The sequence below is a fragment of the Sorex araneus genome, chromosome 1 (assembly GCF_027595985.1).
Source record: "Sorex araneus isolate mSorAra2 chromosome 1, mSorAra2.pri, whole genome shotgun sequence".
NCBI classification, from domain to species: Eukaryota; Metazoa; Chordata; class Mammalia; order Eulipotyphla; family Soricidae; genus Sorex; species Sorex araneus.
The window spans coordinates 397,519,841-397,540,614 of NC_073302.1; the positions used below are offsets into that span (position 1 = coordinate 397,519,841).

At 36.8% G+C, this 20,774-nt stretch overlaps 1 protein-coding gene across 2 annotated transcripts in view; it reads left to right on the plus strand.

Annotated features, from left to right (window-relative positions):
- Positions 1–20,774, plus strand: part of CACNA2D1 (calcium voltage-gated channel auxiliary subunit alpha2delta 1) — a 459,233-nt gene that overhangs the window by 104,210 nt on the left and 334,249 nt on the right. For both annotated transcript variants that reach the window (XM_055124139.1, XM_055124138.1), the window contains exon 3: positions 12,347–12,463. In XM_055124139.1, the coding sequence (XP_054980114.1) occupies positions 12,347–12,463 (117 nt within the window). The remainder of the gene's footprint in view (positions 1–12,346; positions 12,464–20,774) is intronic.

Sequence of the window (20,774 nt, forward strand, 5' to 3'; positions counted from 1 at the left end):
GCTTGGGGGTAATCATTTAAATAGAATTAGTACCGTATCTTCCACTTCTAATTGTGTATAATTTTTGTGTTTAAATGCATATTTAATTTATAATTCTTAAATGGTTTTAGATATAGAGAGGAAAAAAGGCTAGATTGTTAACTTATCTCTTATATTAAAAAAAATAAAAGTCAGCTGGGGAGGTAGTTGGCTTGCATATGGGCAACCTGTGTTCTACCCCAGGCACTCCAGAAAGCCCCCAGACACCTGCCAGATGTAATCCCTGAACACAGAGTCAGGAGTAAACCCATCTGTTCCCCAAACAAAAATATAACTAAAAAATACCAAGTAAACTTAAAAGTAGATTACTTTTTACTACTTTAAAAATATTTTCCTTATTTAAATATATGTTTCTCTAACTTCTCTAATCTGAAGATTCTTGCTGCGAATCCTTTTTGTATTCACTTAATTTTGTTATAATTTCATTTCTCTATCCCAGAAATATCCTCTCTTATTTAATTTTTGTTTGTTGTTGACTATAATCACCTCTTCCATCTGTATTGGATGGAGAATGTAAAGAGTCATGTTTGTGAATTTTTCTCCCCTGTTCCTTCTTGAATCTTGATTGTATTGTGCTAGAATGTCAACTCACATTTTAGTCTGTAAAGAACTAGGGCAATTTGCAGTGTGTGCTGTAAAAGATGTACAAATTCTGACTATTCTCCATCGTTGTTCTTTCTAAGAAAATATCCTATTTGAAACATATCCCCCCAGCTAACTAGTTATATTATACTAAACAATAAATAAATGAAACCCTTCTGTTATAATATTAAAATGCCACTTTGATATAGTTATCAATAATATTATACACTATAAATTTGAGAATGTGGCCAGTTGTGTCTGTTCATGTACATGGATGTCCTGGTGGGTAATATATAATCGTATGTGTGTGCTGATGTATTCAGGTGTTATAGCAAACAAACATGTTATACTTTGAATTTTCTATGTACTTATTGCTGTTAATAAGTGTGAATAATTCTGAGTGAGGTGTTAGCAGATTTAAATAGCTTAGAGTTGACTACATAATAGGTGGGGATCAATAAATATCCTGACTTTTATAGCTTTTCCATGTGGGGTACTAATCTCTCTTAGCTTAACTGCTTTACATAGTTACTTCATCAGTTTTGTTTTCCAACAATTTTCTGGATCACACACATTCTTACTCCTTCCATCCATTGTTGTATCATGTCTCTGCCAAACTGTGGCTGTAATTCCAATCACATTTACTATTACAACCCTTGGAGTTTTAATTTCCTATGAAAGCTGATCATATGTTTTTCTTTGTCATTGACAAAACATCCTGGACATCAATTCAGATCTTGGTTTCTTTTTACAGTAGATGACAAAGTCACACTAATATTAGCATCTCTCTGTTTACTAGCTTCATTGAGACTGACAGTAAACATCTTAAGCATTGTAAGATTGCTGATATTTCTGAGGAAATTTGATCAGTGAACATTACCAAGACAAAAACATTTTATTCTTTTGTATTTATACATCTTTTAGAAACTAAATAGTCTCAGTTGCTAGGAAACAAATAGTTAAAATGCCAAAGAAATATTAAACAACAAAAATAACAAAATAACCAAACCTTCCTTCAAATTTGCATTTTGAAGTGGCAAATTTCAACTAAAACTGAGGTAAATATCTGGAGCATATGAGTGGCAATAGATTGCTTCTTCTGCCTGCATAACTATAGATCTATGAATTTGTTTCTCTTAAATAATTTACAGTGAAATTGGAATTATAATATAACCTTTTAATCCTGTAATTATCCTGTGGTAGTATCATTTGTCAGGTACATCTGTATGTTTATACAGTATGTACAGGTGAATTCTGATCATTTTAGTTCTTCTGTCAATACTTTGTTTTTTGAATCTCAAGTAATTATGCAGTTTTGAAAGGGGATTGCTTTCTGATGTAATTTTATTATATCCTCAAGTCTAATGAAAATTACATTTTCTCAAAATAGAATTCACTTTGTGTATGAATAAATGAATCTTATGACTAAAGTATGGAAGAATAAGATGGGGCTTGAGCAATAGCACAGTGGGTAGGGCATTTGTCTTGCACTCGGCTGATCCAGGTTTGATTCCCAGCATCCCATATGGTCCCCTGAGCACCACCAGGGCTAATTTCTGAGTGCAGATCCAGGAGTACCCCTGTGCATCACCGGGTGTGACTCCAAAAAGCCAAAAAAAAAATGAAGAATAAGGTAATTGCTATTATTAGTCACAACAAAAAATAGAATTTTAGTGTTAGTTGTTTTGAAAAGTTGAAAAGTGGGTGTTTTAGAATGTTTGTTGTAGAACTACTTATAGAAGACAAATGTAATACATAAAAGGAAACTCAGGAATGACCTGGGGTTCGGCAGGAAGTCAGAAGCCAATATTTCTGACAACATTTTTGTGGATGAAAGGACAGTTTTGTGCCAAGGAAGACTCAGGCAAAGGCTAATTATTAGGGCTGCCTGGCCAGCAGTGGGGGTGGAGGGGTCTTCACAGCTAACTCACTTTGTTTTCTAATGTTAGTGTGACAAATTATCATAAATTTCCTGATCTAAAACAGTGCAGATTAATTATTTTACAATTCTGTAGATCAAAAGTTTCTCGGTTTTCTGGGTTTATGTACCTTTCCTCCATCTTCAAGCTCCACATGGAGCTAGTTCTCATGCTAGCATCTCTGAATTTCTCTTGCCTAGTCACATTTCATTCTTCGACTTTTAAGGCCCATGTGATTACATTGGGCTCATTCAGGACAATCCGGGATAATCTCCTTTTTTTTTAAGTTCAGCTGATTAGCAAAACTTAATTCCACCTGCAAATTCAATTCCCCCTTGTCATGTAGCAGCATATTCACAGATTGTAGGGCTTAGGATGCAGATTACTTTGGGAACCATTATTCTGCCTCCCACAGCCATCACTTCTGTCATTCGGTGGTGTGTGCGTACTGTTTTTTCCTGAAGTCTCCTCTTCTGCTTTTATTTCTGCCCTTGACATATCTGTTATCGTCCTATGTTGAATCTGATTGCTACAGTGTTTTGTTATTGTTAATGTTGACCTTTTATATACCTGAACTTCACAGACCTCAATTTATAAGTTAACTGCTTCTTGGTTTGATATGTCCTGGGCCCAGAGGTAAGGTCATGCATTAAAATATTTCTACCCATGTTTAAGGAAGCTGTTAGTATTATTTCCTCAAGGGTTATAAAAGAATAAACAGTCCTCAGAAAATTGACTAGGCATAATGGGAATCTTAAATTCTTGTCCAAGATAAATTCCATTAAAGGCAAGTAAATGTACAAGTATTATGGTGGAAGGATTGTCAAATTCTACAGCCACCGAATCTAATATAAATAATTTGAGTTTAGCTTTAGAAAAGTTAATTTACTCATGAAATGTCATTCTTTTGCCAGAGGTGGAAAATTTATTCTCACTTAGTCAAGGTTAATCTCTTTCTATTCAAATTTTTTGAGTCAATTATAAATGAAATAACTACCAAGTTCTAACTCCCTTTCTTCATTCTCTAATGCTGTTGATTTACTGCTTGATATCTTGATGCAATGGTAAACTTACTTGACAAAAACCTAGTGTATTTGCTTTCCCCTGTTTCCATGAATATGATTGCTTCCACTACAATCATATATAGGACTCATTACCCCTGGATGGTTTTCACCATCTTACACCTTAAATTCTACTTCAGATGGTCTCGTCCTTGATCTGTATGTGAGTGACACTAATGAGGTTTCCAAATAGACATACTGGTTTTTAATTTCCAGCTACCATCCTTGTTCATCCCCCAAATATTATTTTTATATCCCTCTGTCTCTATAAAACCGTGGAAGACCGAGTGGACTAGTGACCACGCAGACCCACTTTACCTAAACACGCTAAATTACTCTGTGATCTAATGTTGCTATGGGTTACACTTTGATTTTGTTGTTGTTGTTTTTGGGTCACACCCAGCAGCACTCAGGACTTACTCCTGGCTTTGAAATTGAGGATCACCTCAGTTGGGACTTGGGAGATCATATGGAGTGCTAGGAATTGAACATGGATTGGCTACTTGCAAGGCAGGTGACCTACTTGCTGTTATGTTTCTCTGGCCCCATGGTTTGCTCCTTGATAAGCTAAAAGGGACTTACACACTCCCCTTGATTATATTCTAAATCTCGGTATTCTCTTTTAATACAATGAAAAAAATGGATGTTGCATGTTTTTTAAATGAATCAATGACAACACATGTGAAATACTACAGAATAGATACCTACAAATTACTGAGAATATAATTTTGGTCACCCACAACATAGTAGCAGCTCTACTATTCAATCAGCATCTTTAGGGGTGTCTGTTAATCAATGATTTATTTTTTTCAATTTTGTTTGGGGTTAAACCCATAGCACTCAGCTTTTACTCCAGATTCTATGCTCAGGAATCACTTTAAGTATAGAACTCGTGTTTCCACTCCATTTGGGCTTGGGGGACCATATGTGGTGCTGGAGCTTGAACCTGAGTCTGCCGTGTACAAGGCATGTGTGATACCCACTGTACTGTCTCTCTGCTCCATCCATTTCTTAAATTTGTTGCATAATACTAAATAATTTTATCTCTTATACAATTTATTTTGAATGTGTGTTAAGCAATATGTCAATGATTTGCTTTGCTTCTTAGAGAGTATACTTGAAGTTATTTTTAAATGTAGTTTTAAAAATTATCTTGCAACCAATGACGTAATTAAAAAGAAGTTTACAGTGAACAAAGTCAGGAAACCATATTCCATTTTGTCACCATAGCACAGCTTGGTGATCAGTTATTGCTGTACTGGAGCAATAGCACAGTGAGTAGGGCATTTGCCTTACATGTGGCCACCTGGGTTTGATTCCTCTGTCCCTCTCACAGAGCCTGGCAAGCTACTGAGAGTATTTCGCCCATGCAGCAGAGTCTGGCAAGCTACTCATGGTGTGTTTAATAAGCCAAAAACAGTAACAACAAGTCTCACAATGGGGACATTACTGGTGCCCACTTGAGTGAATAGATGAACAATAAGAGGACAGTGACAGTGCAGTGACAGCACAGCTTGGTCTGTGACTGTAGCAATGAGATTACATTAATGCTATTTAATTAAGATTGTTAAGACTATACACATGACAAGTTTTCTTTTGTCAAGCCAGTGTCAAGGATGTCAGTGAGACAACTTGAATTATACAGAAATTTTCCAACAGTCAGGAAGAAAAATATCCTGACTTATTTCATTGTGCACAGTGTCTTTCCAGTGGAGGCAATGGAGACCAGTGCGTCACAGCTCATGAACAGCTGATGGGTGATTTGAATGGAGCTCTGTCAGGTGCCAAAAGCTCATTTTATTTCCATCATGCTCTTTCTTTCAGGAAAGACAGTGGATAAAATGGTAACATAGATTTAAAAAAAATAGGAAGAAGAGAAGGGAATATACTAAAGGCCAAGTTTAAATTGTACATATGTTACTAATTATAGAAATGTGGTTTGTTTTAGTGATGGAAAGAATTATAAATGTGTACATTTCTTATCACCTTAAAAATGCACATAAAACTCTAAAAATCATTTGCTGAAAATATATTGCGACTTTTTTTGTGAGCCTTCACAATGCTTTTAGGTGACAACAAGGTATATTGCATTCTTTAAATCGAGAGGCATTAATTCTTTTGGTGAAATTCATTTGTTGAATTTGTTGAAATTCATTTTTATTGACAAGAAAACATTTCAAGTGTGTGTTGGGTGTAAATACTGGCGATAGAATATTTTCTTTTTTTTTTTTTTTGCTTTTTGGGTCACACCTGGTGATGCACAGGGGTTACTCCTGGCTTTGCACTCAGGAATTACCCCTGGCCATGCTCGGGGGACCATATGGGATGCTGGGATTTGAACCCGGGTTGGCCGCGTGCAAGGCAAACGCCCTACCCGCTGTGCTATCTCTCCAGCCCCGCGATAGAATATTTTCTTTGGGTTCCTAGGCATAAGTTCCCTTGACTTCATTATACTAAAGTTTCTCCAAATCATTTGGTCTATAGGTCCCTTTTCAGGAAAAAAAATTGCTTATTGTCACCATGGAATTTGACCTTCTTTATGTTGACAGCACTTTCAAAGGCACCTCCCCCACCCATATTATTCCCGTGTCCTACTGAGAAGACACTATGGGTCTTTGAGAAATACTGACTTACAATTTATTTGCAAGCCTTGTATTTTTTAAACATTTAAAAATTGTACTGCTCTAGGGGCTGGAGCGATAGCAGAGTGGGTAGGGCATTTGCCTTGCATGCAACCAACCTGGGTTCGATTCCCTGCATCCCATATGGTTCCCCGAACACTTCCAGGAGTAATTCCTGAGTGCATAGTCAGGAGAAACCCCTGAACATCGCTGGTGTGACCCAAAAAGCAAAAAATTAAAAAAAAAAAACAATTATCCTGCTCTGTTCAGCGGTAGGATGCTACTGGAACTTTGTGTGGAGGACATCGAGTACCTGAATTTCTGTATCACTAAAAATAGTTGGTAAATCAATAAACAGATACCCTAGAGTAATTTGGTTCAATGTTCAAAAACATTCCTTGCTCAAGAGACATCTCCTTGCTCTAGGTGAGGCTGGTAAAATCTCAGGGCCAAACTAGGCTGCCAAAATGAAGAAGAACTAAAATGACTGTCTGCACTTTTAACGCATGTATGCTGGCATTAGAAGCATCCATTGAGGACCTGATGGTGCAAGCACAGAAGATCAAGTATGACATCATTGGATTGACTGAGATGAGAAGGCATTGATCACATCACACTGTTTTTGACACTGGAGAAGTACTGTTCCTCAGAACATGCAACAGTACAGGCGTTGGTGGTGTCCGTGTCCTACAATACAAATTTGGTCATGATTCATTCGAATGCCTAACAACCTGAATTAGACATGTACATTTGAATACATATGGCTTATTGCCAGAAGTTTCTGTCTTCGTCATCTATGCACCAACATCCATCTACAACGAAGAAGAAATTGAGAAGTTCTACATAGGACTGGACAAGTTCTATAAAGAAGACCACACCTTCTACAGGGTCATTGTCGGTGATTTTAATGCCAAGATAGAACCAAGAAGATCACCTGAAGAACTCCACATTGGGACCCACGGTCTAGAATGGAACAAACAGCGTGAGAGACTGTCTGAGTTCATCATGTGGACCAAGACCATCCATGGTAACTTGCAGATCCAGAAGGCTGAATCTAAATGTTGGACATGGGTGTTTCCCAGTGGACTGTTCCACAGTGAAATTGACCATATAATATTCAATCGATGGTTTTGCCTGATCTATGACACTGTTTCCCACAATTCCAAAAGGGATCAGACTGCAGTCAACTTCATGCGAAATTCTACTTCACAGAGAGGGGAGAAAGGGCTGCAAAGTTTAAGAAGAGAACTCATAGAACGAACACTAACTGGGAGCTCTTTGACACTATTTCGGCTATATGGGAAGATGAATACAATTGACTATTTCAGCACCTCTATGCTTGTGCGAGAAACACCAAGAGAGAGAAAGCCACAAAAGATGCCTTCTTCACAAACTCTCGAGCTCATTTGCCAGAGTGGATTGGCGCAAGGCTCAGGCAATCAAAACCTAATGTCCGATCTCACAAAGCTGTGCAGAGAAGCAATAAAGGAAGACCTCAAAGAGAGAAGAGCAGCAGTGTTAACCAATGCGGCATAAGCTGAGAAAAGTATTTGCAATCCTGACTGTCTTTCACCATCTATAAGACCAAGATGACTGCCCTCTGACGTCCTGATGGATCTATCACATCTTCCAGAAGGGCAATGGAAAGGGTTATCCACAACTTCTACTCAGATCTCTTTGATAGCCATGTCCACCTGCCTAAAAACCAAATTCTGCAGGATGGATATGTCATTCCTGGCATTCTCCCTTCTGAAATATGACATGCCATTTCATTGGTAAAGAAATCAGACAAGGTAAGACCCAAAGACCTGAAGAATCTGTTGCCAGTACTCGTCAATAAACTGGCTTGGCTCTTCACATGCTACCTGTTTGAATTCAAGGTTCTGTCCCAATGGAAAACCAGCAGGACTGTTCTTTTGTACAAGAAGGGAGACATCCACCACATCAGCAACTATCATCCAATCTGCCTGTTATCCTTTGTGTACAAGTTGTTCACTCAAGTCATCCTGAATAGGATTGGTAGAACACTAGATGAAGGACAGCCATGCGAGCAAGCCAGGTTCTGAAAAGGATTCAGCACGATCAACCATATTCACACGATGACCAAGTTCATTGAAGTTTCACAGAAGTTCAAGATGCCACTCTGCCTAATGTTCATTGATTTAAAGAAGATCTTTGATTCTGTTGAGACTGAAGCGGTCATCGAAGCTCTAGCCAAATAGGGCATTCAAACAAAGTACATTAGGATCCTCTGTGAGCTGTATTATGGATTCACCACCAGGATCTCGCCATTCTACTAGGAAGTGATCATTGACATAAACAGAGAGGTTTGGCAGGGTGATACCATTCCACCAAAACTCTTCAGTGCCACCCTTGAGAACATCAATTGCTGACTGGAATGGGAAGGAATGGGAGTGAAGATAAGGGGTTGGCAACTACACCTCCTCCGCTTCACTGATGACATTGTTCTAATAACACCAAACATTAGCCAAGCAGCACAAATGCTGTGCAACTTTGACTGTGAGTATGGAAAGGTCAGACTTGCAGCTGAGTCTCACAAAGACGGTGTTCATGAGAAACGAAGTAGTTCCTGACGTTCCATTTGCTCTCAGTGGAACAAACATCTCTGAATGCAGCAGTTATGTGTATCTAGGTTGAGAACTCAACATGAGAAACAGCTTGGCGCCAGAGTTGCGCAGGAGGAAGAGAGCAGTGTGGAACACCTTCAAGAGCGTTGAAGAAGTTGTTAAGAGGATGAAGAACCTCCGGCTCGGGCACATCTTTTCCACTTCATCGTTCTTCCTGCAGTAACATATGCCTCAGAGACCTGGGCCCTATGATAACATTGTGAATGTTACCTGGGTCTCCCAAAGAGGAAATGAAAGAACTGTTTGGACTATCACATTTCACTTAAGTGAGAGAAGGAATCTGGAGTTCCAATCTCCATCAAGGATCGAGAATCAGGGACGCTGTCTCATTTGCCAAGGCATTGAAAATTACATGCGCCAGACATGTAATGCTGTTTGGAGATGACTGCTGGACTAGAGCTGTTACTGACTGGATTCATGGGACATCAAAAGAATGCCTGTCCACCCATCTACAAGATGGTCAGACTTCTTTGTTAAGGCCCTGAATGAATGGTTTGTGGCTCTTCGTGTTCCTGGAGCACGCAGACGCCATTGGGCTATACTAGCACGGATAGGGATGAATGGAGACATTATTGGTGCCCGCTCGAGCACCTCAATGAGCAACGGGATGATAAATGATAAAAGTGACTTGAAAACATTCAGAAAAATATGTTTGAATATATAGACATATATTTGAGAAAATATGTTTATACTTGAAATAGTTTCTTCCAGTTTATTATCCACATATTTATTTTTTGGTAGCAGTGGAGGGATGTGTTGCTTTGCGTCTCACAGAGCAGTGCTCTGGAGCTATTCCAAGCTCTGTGCTCAGGAGTGAGCCCTGATAGTGCTTGGGGAACGTTTTGTGGTGTCAGGGATTCGACCTGGCTGTCTGTGTGCAAACCAAATACCTTAATGTCTGAAGCATGCTATCCACCCTAATCCACTCCTTCAAAATTTCTGTCATGTGGTATAATGTAGATAGTTACTTAATAAGTGACATTTTCTGGAGTACATAATATGAAGCACAGATTATATGTCATGGACTACTCTCCACCAATTCTGAGTTATAACCTAGTCCCGTTACTACAGAAGGAGGTTTGACCTCATACAGAAATGAAGATAATTAGTTCAAAGCACGGATGCCTTTTACACCAATTAGCTATAGCGGCTTTACTGCAAAGAGCTAAATATCCTGGATCAATTAAAGTGATGTTGAGGTTTATCTGTTTGTATCTCAAATCAATTCATCTCTTCTAGAATTCATGTTTCAGGATGTCATTTTAGGCTGAAATTAAAGCAAGCTTAGGAATGGATTGAGTACTTTGTGGATAAACTCGATCTTTAAAATAGAGTTAAGTCATCTGCCATCTGCAGAAAGCATTAAAAGTTCAGTAAAATGCAGCAGTAGAGTTGAACTTGTGGATTGAAATGTGGATTTTTCTATGACTACATAAATATGCCTTGGATAGTTGTAATGCAACCTTATAAAGTCAATTTTCATTTGAGTATGGAGAAAACTTTTTAGTTTTAATAGGTCAAGCAATATCAGGAGTAAAGGTTTGATTTAAGTCTTTAAAACCTGTAATTTTGGGGGCTGGAGAGATAGCACAGCGGATAGGGCGTTTGCCTTGCACGCGGCTGACCGGGGTTCAAGTCCCAGCATCCCATATGGTCCCCTGAGCATGGCCAGGGGTAATTCCTGAGTGCAGAGCCAGGAGTAACCCCTGTGCATCGCCAGGTGTGACCCAAAAAGCAAAAAAAAAAAAACCTTTAATTTTGAATTACTTAAAAATGTAACTTCATGTGAGATAACATGCTCTGTTATTTAGCCGAGCATGCGTATCTGTGTTCATCTGAAGGCATTGTTCGCCATGCACTTTCTGCTCCCCTGGAACCAGGCTGTGGAACCTGTTGGTAAAAAGATGAGTGCTGGAATTGTGCCAGAGAAATGCAGGGCTAAGCCAGTTCCTGCGTGTGACTGGGTTCACAACTCAGAAAATGGTAAAACAAATACTGCCAGACTCTGGCTTTCAAAGATGGTTTAGTCATGCATGTGCATCCCATCTGTTGTATGCAGAAGGGATTTCATTTTCAGCTCAGACCTCTAGCTTGACTTCCCTTTACCCCCATTTCTTTAATTCTTCCTCTCCTGCCAGCATAGTGCAAACTCTACTAATCAGGTGGTTCTCACGCCACTCTAGGGAAATCCTGTGTAGTCTGTCATGAGCCTGAAATGATCTGTATTTTCTTTTGCTGCTCAGATTATTTCCAATATAGTTTGGTCCAATAATTTAAAATTCTTTGCACTATATTGTTTTAGCCAAACTTTAATGTTGAACTTAATGACCCTCAACTTCTCTCTTATAAAGTGAACAGTGTAACATTGTGTACAATGAACAATGAACACTGTAACATTCTCTCTTGTAACATTTTATAAATTTAGCAAATTTATCTTTCTTTCTATCCATCTGTCTCTGTCTCTCTGCCTCTCACTTTATAAGATTTTGCAGAATTTCTCTATGTAGTGGCTTTTTTAGCCACCGCTAGTGGCTCATGGCTTATTATTATTTGTTCAGGATTTACCACTGGCAGTGCCTGGAGGTCCATATGGGGAGCTTGGGTATCAAACCTAGGTCTTCTTTCACTGTATCACTGTATAACTGTTATCCCTTTGCTCATCCATTTGCTCAAGTGGGCACCAGTAACATCTTCATTGTGAGTAACTTGTTACTGTTTTTGGCATATCAAATATATCACCAGTAGCTTGCTGGGTTCTGCCGTGCAGGCGGGATACTTTTGGTAGCTTGCCGGGCTCTCCGAGAGGGGCGGAGGAATTGAACCCAGGTTGGCTGAGTGCAAGGCAAATGCCATACCCGCTGTGCTATCACTCCAGCCAAAAACAGTAACAAGAAGTCTCACAATGGAGGTCTTCTTTATGCAAGATAAATATCTTATTTGCATTATTTCATCAGCTTCTCTGACCCGAACAGCAGCATGTATTTTCACCTCAGTGGTTGTGGGAGTAAAACTGTATAGTCTTGCTCAATGTTCTATCTAATTTTTTTTCCCTGCTACCTTTCACTTTTGTTCACTGTGAGCCTTTTTGATATCCCTCTCCTCCTGTAATGCTCCAGTTCTTTTATTTTCTAGAATGATCTCTGTCTTTTTATTAAGATGTGGATGGTTGTCAGCTTCTGATTTTGAGGTTGCAGAGTATAGCTTTAAGTTTTACAATCATGTTCACAAATTATGGTAGTGTATGATGTTTATAAGCTGTTCACATTATATACAATATCGGAAAACCGTGGTCTTGGAGTGAGCTAATATTTTATATATATTTTTGACATCCAAAACCTCCAAAAAGATTAGAGAGATAAAAAAGGAAAGGAACGCTCTTTCCAATCAATTTTTTTGTACTTTAAAATATACTCTACTGTAAATTTATGAGTACTTAAACAGTCATTGTTCCAATTAATTTCTTTATACTCTCACAGATTTATGAGAAATACCAAGATTTGTATACAGTGGAGCCAAATAATGCACGCCAGCTGGTGGAAATTGCAGCCAGAGAGATTGAGAACCTTCTGAGCAACAGATCTAAAGCCCTGGTGGTGAGTTCGAGTTTGGTTTGCTCACTTTATTGTTTTCCATTGCTTTGAGATTTACTTTTGATATTTGTACATTTTTCTTGGAAATTGTCTCTGTTCTACTGTATTGATAAAGGCACGATATGATTTTGTTCTGAATCCCAAAAACTTATTCCTATGTGCTTATTTACTTTTCATATTTTTGGGAAATTTTGATGCTTAGTAAATTTAATTGGTGCATATTTATCCTTATACATGTGCTGTTATGATACACATTAATTAAATTTTACATGTTTACATCTATCACGGGCTGGAGTGACAGCATAGCAGGTAGGGCATTTGCCTTGCACGAGCCAATCTGTTTTGATTCCTCTGCCCCTCTCGGAGAACCTGGCAAGCTACCGAGAGTATCTTGCCCACACGGTAGAGCCTGGCAAACTACGCATGGCATATTCAGTATGCCAAAAACAGTAACAAGAAGTCTCACAATGGAGACGTTACTGGTGCTCGCTCGAGCAAATTAATGAGCAATGGGATGACAGTGATACAGTGATACATCTATCATACAATGTGTGATCTAAGAGTATGACTGTTTCTTTAGAGCGCCACTGTTCTTGTCTTCTCTCCCACCACTCTGCCTTCCTGCATGAGGTGACCAATATGTTAGTGGACAGTTATTAACTTCTTTTTAATAGTAATTGAAATTTATTTTGCTAAACAAGATACTTAAAACCTGTTTTTGAGTTTTATTTAAAGCACAGTCATACTACCTGTACTCTTCAATGACTTGATTCCTTCCATACACATGCATGTGCTTGCATGACTAAGAGCCAAGTTTTGTATATTGCTTTTAAGGATAATTTTTATGTAGGATGTTTCTTGATTTATTCATTTATTCTCTCTTGGTAAATATTATTTGGATTGTTTCCAGATGAGTACTATGAACAATGCTGTTAAAATTTCTTGGACAAATCCCCTGACATTCATGTGTGAGAACATCTGCAGGCTTAGTATGTGGTAGGAGGAGGTATTCACAAGGTCACTTTTACAGATGTATGGCCAGAATAAAAATTGTTTTAGTAAATAGTTGTGTCAATGTAGAGTTCCACTAGCAATATATGAGTTTTTTGGTCCTATTCTGGGTAATAGGTGACATTGCCAGAATTCTTCATTGAATAGGCAATAAACTTGATTTAATATGATGCCTTTGCTTATTACTACTGAGGTAGAGATATATTTTATCATTTTCCTCTATCATTACTCTTTAATTAAATTCTAATATATAATTTGCATATTTTTTTTTAGTGAAGAAAAAGTTTTATTTAGGAAATTTAAGAGAGGAGAGAGAAGTTAGAAAGACGGGGAGAGAGAGAGAGAGAGAGAGAGAGAGAGAGAGAGAGAGAGAGAGAGAGAAGAGGGAAACCCATAAAGTTAAAGGAAAGGAAAGGAATTACACATCCCAAGTTATGATGTCGATGATTCCAAAGTGGAATGTGACACATTTTAATTTTTAGGAAACTGATCTGTATTGATAATTCATTATAGGTACATATGTTGCAAATTGTTTTTTTCCCTAGTTTATGACATTTTCTTCATTATGGCATATTTAGATAAAAATAAATTCTTAATTTTTATGTTGTTAGTTAACTTAACAAATATTATTTGGGGCAGATGTTTTTGTGAATTTCTCTAGTTTTATAAGCATTCTCATATACTTAAAATATTTGTGTACTTGTCTTTCAGATTTACTTGATCTATAGCTAGAACCAGTCCGTAGTTTTAGACTACAATTTAAACTTAAATTTTTAAAAAATTTAAAACAAATTTTCCTAGGTTCATTTATTAATAGTTTGTCTTTCGTCAGTGAGCTATACCAAGCAACTAACTGACTGAGAGGCTCAATATCTCTCTATCACTTTTCTTCACAATATTTTGTATATTTTAGTGCTTCTACATTTTGCCTAAACTTTAGATTCTGAATGCAATTGTTAGGAAAATTTTTACTGAAATTTTTATTTGATTGTACTGTCAGAGTAGATTTTAAAGAATTGATATCTTCATAATAGCCTATTTATAAACAGGTTAGACTTAAATATTCTTTTACACCAATTGAGAATGGCTTTTAATTTTTCTCAGTAAGTTCTCATATATCTTAGGCATAGTGTTACTGTTTTATTTTTTAATTCAATAGATATCAGCGTTGATAAAAGTATTTGTCCCAGGAAACTTTAAATCTCTTTTTTACTTATCATATTTCAGACTATACCTATATATATTTTATGTATATTGTGTCCCTAAATATTTCCTCATTTTCTTTGGCAAGTACATATTTTTATTTTATATTTCTGAAAGGATATAGGATCTTATAATGTAACAATCACTTTTTGGAGCATTCGCTTGTACATATTGTGAGAATTTGAAATAGTTGGTTATATATAATGGCTATAACACATTGTAATTCATGGTGAAATAAAATTTTGTAAAGATTCAAAATACTATCTTCAACACTGAGTAGGTGAATACTGCTTTAAAATGTTTTGGAGAGGGCCACACCTGGTAATACTGAAGGTTGACTCCCGGATCTGTGCTGGTGCTCAGAGGACCCTATAGGATGCAGAGGATGCCACCTGAGTCTGCTGCTTGCAAGGCAAGCTCCATACCAGCTGTACTGTCTCTCTGGCCCATACGAACATCATTTAAAATCATCAGTTAGAGTATAAGGACATAATTTAATGAAATTTTACTAATATAAATAAATTCCACAAAAGTGACTATGACTAACATTCACTAATGATAGCTGAATGACTCCATTCGTATTCATTTTTATCAGCTTACATTTTTTTTTCTGGATATGAGAAATAGATATCTGGACATCGAAGTCTCTTGGAAATAAGTTGTTGATTTAAATGGGCTGTAACTTGCTTTAATTTGATTAAAATGGAAGCATCTTATTTTTTTTATCACTTGAAATAGATGTGTCGGCAGCCAGTACATTATTTGAATGGTGTGGGGGTTGAGTGGTACCATAATTACATGAAGAAGAGTGAAGAAGACACAGTGATTTATTAAATGTAGGATGAGCTAGCATTTTTGTCAGGGGAAACATGTTAATTTTCAAACATAATTCTTTATTTTTTATTATATACTAAATGGTATTCTTTTGAAGAGAAATATTGTGAACTTAATTGAAAAGCAGTTGTTATATTGCACTATAAATGAATATGAGATGATATTATTAAGTTATTTGCACTTTGTTTATATGCTTATACTCAAGGAAACTTCTGGGCTGAGCAAGCCTTATTTTATCTGTGTGACATGCCAGCACAATGCCACAGAATGGCAAAACTCAGTATGCATATTTAAGTTAGGTGATAATATTAATTGCCTGAAGACTATATTGGGTGTTGAATAAGCAGCATTATGTTATGTAATTATCTTTTGCAGTAGTTCAATGATCTAGATACCATTATTGGTCTCATTTTTTAGTGAGGAAAATGGATCTTTGAGGATGTAAAAAATCTGCCCAAGGAAACATATTTAATAGTATAAGTCAGTGCATCTCAAACTTTAATGTGGTTACTGTTCACCTATAGCTTTTATTAAAGCTTTTATTAAAATACAGATTTTTATTCAGTACAAATGGTTAGCTGTACTACATCTCTAATAAGCTTCCAGGTGATGTTACTTCTGGTAAAAGACTGTACTTTAGTAGCAAGAATGTGAGAGTACTCTAATTCGATGTGAATATGTCTGATTTCATGGTTTTCTTCTTCTACTTGCTCTTTGGATCACACCCAGCAATTCTCTGGGGTTACTCCTGGTTGTGCACACAGGAATTACTTCTGACAGTGCTTGGGGAGCCATATGAGATGGTGGGGATTGAACCCAGATCGGTCATGTGCAAAGCAAACACCCTACTTGCTGTACTGCCGCTCCAGCTCCCTATTCTTATGTTTTATACAAATGTGTTATCACCTGAAATAGTACATAGTAATGGTGGGAAAATATTAGCGCTAGAAAAGTAGGAAGTAATAATATAAACCAGTAAATTACTGGTCATCGAAACTGTTTAAGAATTGGATACTTCAGGGCTGGATGGATACAGCGGGAAGGTGCTTGCCTTGTAGCTGGCCTGTGTTTGATCCCTGGAATCTCATATGGTACTCAGAATCCTTCCAGGAGTGATCCCTGAGTGCAAGGAGGAAGCTCTGAATATAGCTATTTGTGCCTGCTCCCCAGTTCAAACACATTTCCCCCCAAACAAACAAAAGAAATGTATTTTTTTGAAGGTGGAGAAGTAGTACAGGTACTTGATATGCATGTAACCAGGTCTAGTGTGATCTCAATCACTACACGTCGTTCCCTGAGAAGTCAGTTACACAGAGTTGGAAATAGTTCATGAGAACAGTTGGATGTGGCCACAAAAGTTTGAAAAGTGAAGTAAATCATTTGATATTTCTGTCAACAAAATGTTCTGGAAGGCTATGAATTTTTAAATGTATCTTTTTCAAAATAATTTGAAGAATTTAAAAAACCCACTATTTAAATTTTTTTTGGCTATGAGTTTTTAAGTCTCTTATTACTTTTAATTGAAGTAACTATTGTAAATTCTTTGGAAATTTTTATTATAGTTGTGAAGTCTATAAAAAAGTAAATCAGCACTCATTTGTGGAGTATAAAATAACATCACATGATACTGACACCTAAGGACAGTAAATAAAAGGGCCAGGAGGATTGCTTCATAGCTGGAAGCCTGCTTCATGAGCAGAGGGGAGAAGGCAGATGGAATAGAAAAGGGATCACTAAGAAAATTATGGCTGAAGGAATCAGTCGGGATGGGAGATGTGTGCCGAAAATAGATAATGGAACAAACACGATGACCTCTCTCTCAGTGTCTGTGTTGCAAGCTATAATGCCCAAAAGTAGAGAGAGAGTATGGGGAATATTGTCTGCCATGGAGGCAGGGGGAGGGTGGGAAGGGGGAGTATACCAGGAATATTGGTGGTGGGAACTGTGCACTGGTGGAGGGATGGGTGTTCGATCATTGTGTGATTATAACCCAAACATGAAAGCTTGTAACTGTCTCACAGTGTTTCAGTAAAATTAAAAAAAAAAAGAAAAGAAAAAAAAAGTAAATCAAACTGATTGTTTTTTATACATATCTTCTAAAATTATGTTTGCTTAAATATGATAATTCCATTTTTAAAAAGAAAATGAGCTGGTATTTTTAGTAGATGAGATGGTCTGCATAATACAAATTAACATATGATATTTTATTACTTTATGCTTATTTTGCATGCTGTATTTTAGACACTATTATCAATATATACTTTTTTCCACTTCACTGTTCGTATTCACATTTATTTTGTTTCATAGTCTTCAGTTCTGCTCTATCAATTAAACTTAGGAACAGCTGCAACTGAGATAAATTTAAAAAATAAACACTACAACTTACTTTTGCATTTAAACGATCTCTGATGACAGACTTTTATACTTTAAAAGTTTTAATTTATTTTGTATTATTTATGAGACTATATAAGAACATTGTATTTCTGATGAGTCATTTATATTGAGCTTTATAGAAATTTCATGAATATAGAAATTTCATGAAGTAACATTAAATATCTACCTAAAGAATCTTCAGACCAATCTTTTTGTTTAATATTGAGAAAGGAATGGAATCAATTTATGAATTCTGGTTTTTTTTTTTTCCTTTTTCTTTTACTTCTGGAGTCTTTGGGCCCTGCTCAATGGCTGCTCATGGCACTGTGCTTAGAATTGAACCCTGCTGTACTGGGAGGATGATAACGCAGTGCTGAGGATCAAACTGGCTTGGCCATATACAAGTCAAGTATTTTAACCCCTGTGCTACTCGCTGTTTTTTAAACCAGGATTATTTTTTTTCCCTTTTGTGTCCTCACTCACTGGTGATTCTGCCATTTTATTTTGTTATTACCAGTATATGCGCCATATAATACTTTCTAGAATTTTTTTTTCTTCTGATTTTGTTTTGTGCCTGCATCTGATTTGTTCCGGGGTCACGTCTGATGGGGCTAAGGGATTACTCCTGACTCTGCTTTCAGGGGTTACTCTTGGCGGGACTCAAGGGGTGGCAGGAATGGAACCTGGGTTAGTCTTGTGCAAGGCAAATTCTCTATCCGCTGTACTATCTCTCTGAACCCTTCGTTTACTTTTAAAAAGTTATTATTAGTATTATTATTATTATTACTGCAATTATTATTTTGGCTTTTTGGGTCAACCCTGGCAGTGCTCAGGGATTACTTCTGGCTCTGCACTCAGGAATTACTCCTGGAGGTACTCAGGGAACCATATGAGATAGAGGGAATTGAACCCAGGTCAGTGGTCACTATACTATTGGTCTGACCCCTAAAAATTTATTTTGATGGAGGCCCTATGATTTACAATAATGGTGTTGTTTCAGGCATGCAGTTTTCTACCACCAGTTCCACAACAGTATGACGTGCCCTTTACCCGTGTCCCCAGGTTTGTTCCCATGCCCTCAGCCCGCCCCTTGACTGGTACTGTCACTGTTACTGTCACTGTCATCCCATTGCTCATTGATTCGCTCGAGCGGGCACCAGTAACGTCTCCAGTGTGAGACTTCTTGTTATTGTTTTTGACATATCGAATACACCATGGGTAGCTTGCCAGGCTCTCTGAGAAGGGTGGAGGAACTACATACAAATAAATTTATTTCCCATTATTTTCTCCAACAACACTTAAAGGAATGTTAGCTGGAAATATCATAGAACAAATCAGCAAAAGCTAATTTTTGAGGATTTATTGATATATGATTTTAACCTATATAAATAAAGACATTTAAATAATACAATATAATGCATGTTCTCATTTACATGAATTTTCCCAATTTTTTGACATAAAAACAATTGCATTAAATTTATTTTGTATTTTTGTCTCTTTGTTGTAATTCTGTGCTAATATATTTTAGAATTTACATGAAATAGGTAAAAATCTACAAATGTAAAACTTAGTAAGAGAAAAGAGAATTAAGAAAATTTAAAGGGGAAATTATAATAAGCCTATAAAAGTACAGTGTTTTATCCTAGAAAAGGGGTATTTGGTTTTATCTTAGAAAGTATTATAGATACTGTTTAGGTGTCTGTGTTAATAAAGATTGCAATAAAATCTCTGTGGCTGTAATAAAACTGATCGTATATAAAACATTCAATATAAATGGGACATTAATTTGTTCTTGAAAATATGTTAAATCCCTAAGTAAGACAGGAGTCAATATACCTTCCTTAGCTAGCAGAGGGCAACCATATGCACCATTAGTGAGTGCTGTATACAGTGCCATATGCTGAGAAGTTTGCCTGATAATGACACATGCTTTATCTAATGTCTCAGAAATGGGCTCAGTATAATTATCCTAACTTAAAAAAAAAACATTTTTAAGAAATCCCATATTGGTGCTTAGAAGAGCCAAAGAAATAATTATTTAACATTGTTATTAGCATTTCTTTCTACCTGAGGTAGGCTGAAAAATCAGCAAGTGTTAATGAACAATTCATAGCAGAAAGCTTTTCAACAAAGCAGTCCAACCTCCACTGGTTCCTCTTGAAAGAGAGAGGTGAATGGAATCAGTGGTCTCATTGTTCACCTTCAGTCGGAGACAGGGCATCTGCCAAATAAATGAAGGTCTCTTGAGATGTTCTGTTCAAAGAAAAGGGGACCGAGGTTATAAGAAACATATTTTCGAATGGCACTTTTCCAATTATGGTATATCCTAGTTTTCTCTGGTTGTCCTGGTTACTTTAATTAAAACTGCTCCAACCTATTATGAAGCTTTGAATACTACAGTGTGCCCCAAATCTTAATTCAGTCTTAACATTCAGCTTATGATTGTATGATGGAGAGAAAAAAACAAATGTTTTCAAGTGACTATGAAAGTAGAGTTGTTGTTTTCTTTCTAGCAGGACTAGTTATGTTATTGTTTAGACAATGTACTTGTAGTTCTTTAGCTCTTCGAACAGTAGTGTTCTTTATATATATATAAAATAATGTATATAATGTATATATGTATATGTATGTATATATATACAGATGCCACACATATATATGTATGTATACATATACATACATACATGCACACACACACATATATACACACACACATATACCCTAACTAGTTAGGAGAGTAAAGTTATTGTTTAATGAATGTACTTGTAGATCTTTGGCTCTTAGACCCATAGTGTTATATATATCTCTATATAGATAGAGATATATATGTACATACACACAAAATAGAGATAGCTGACAGGACTGCCTATAGAACTTACTTAAAATGCAGATT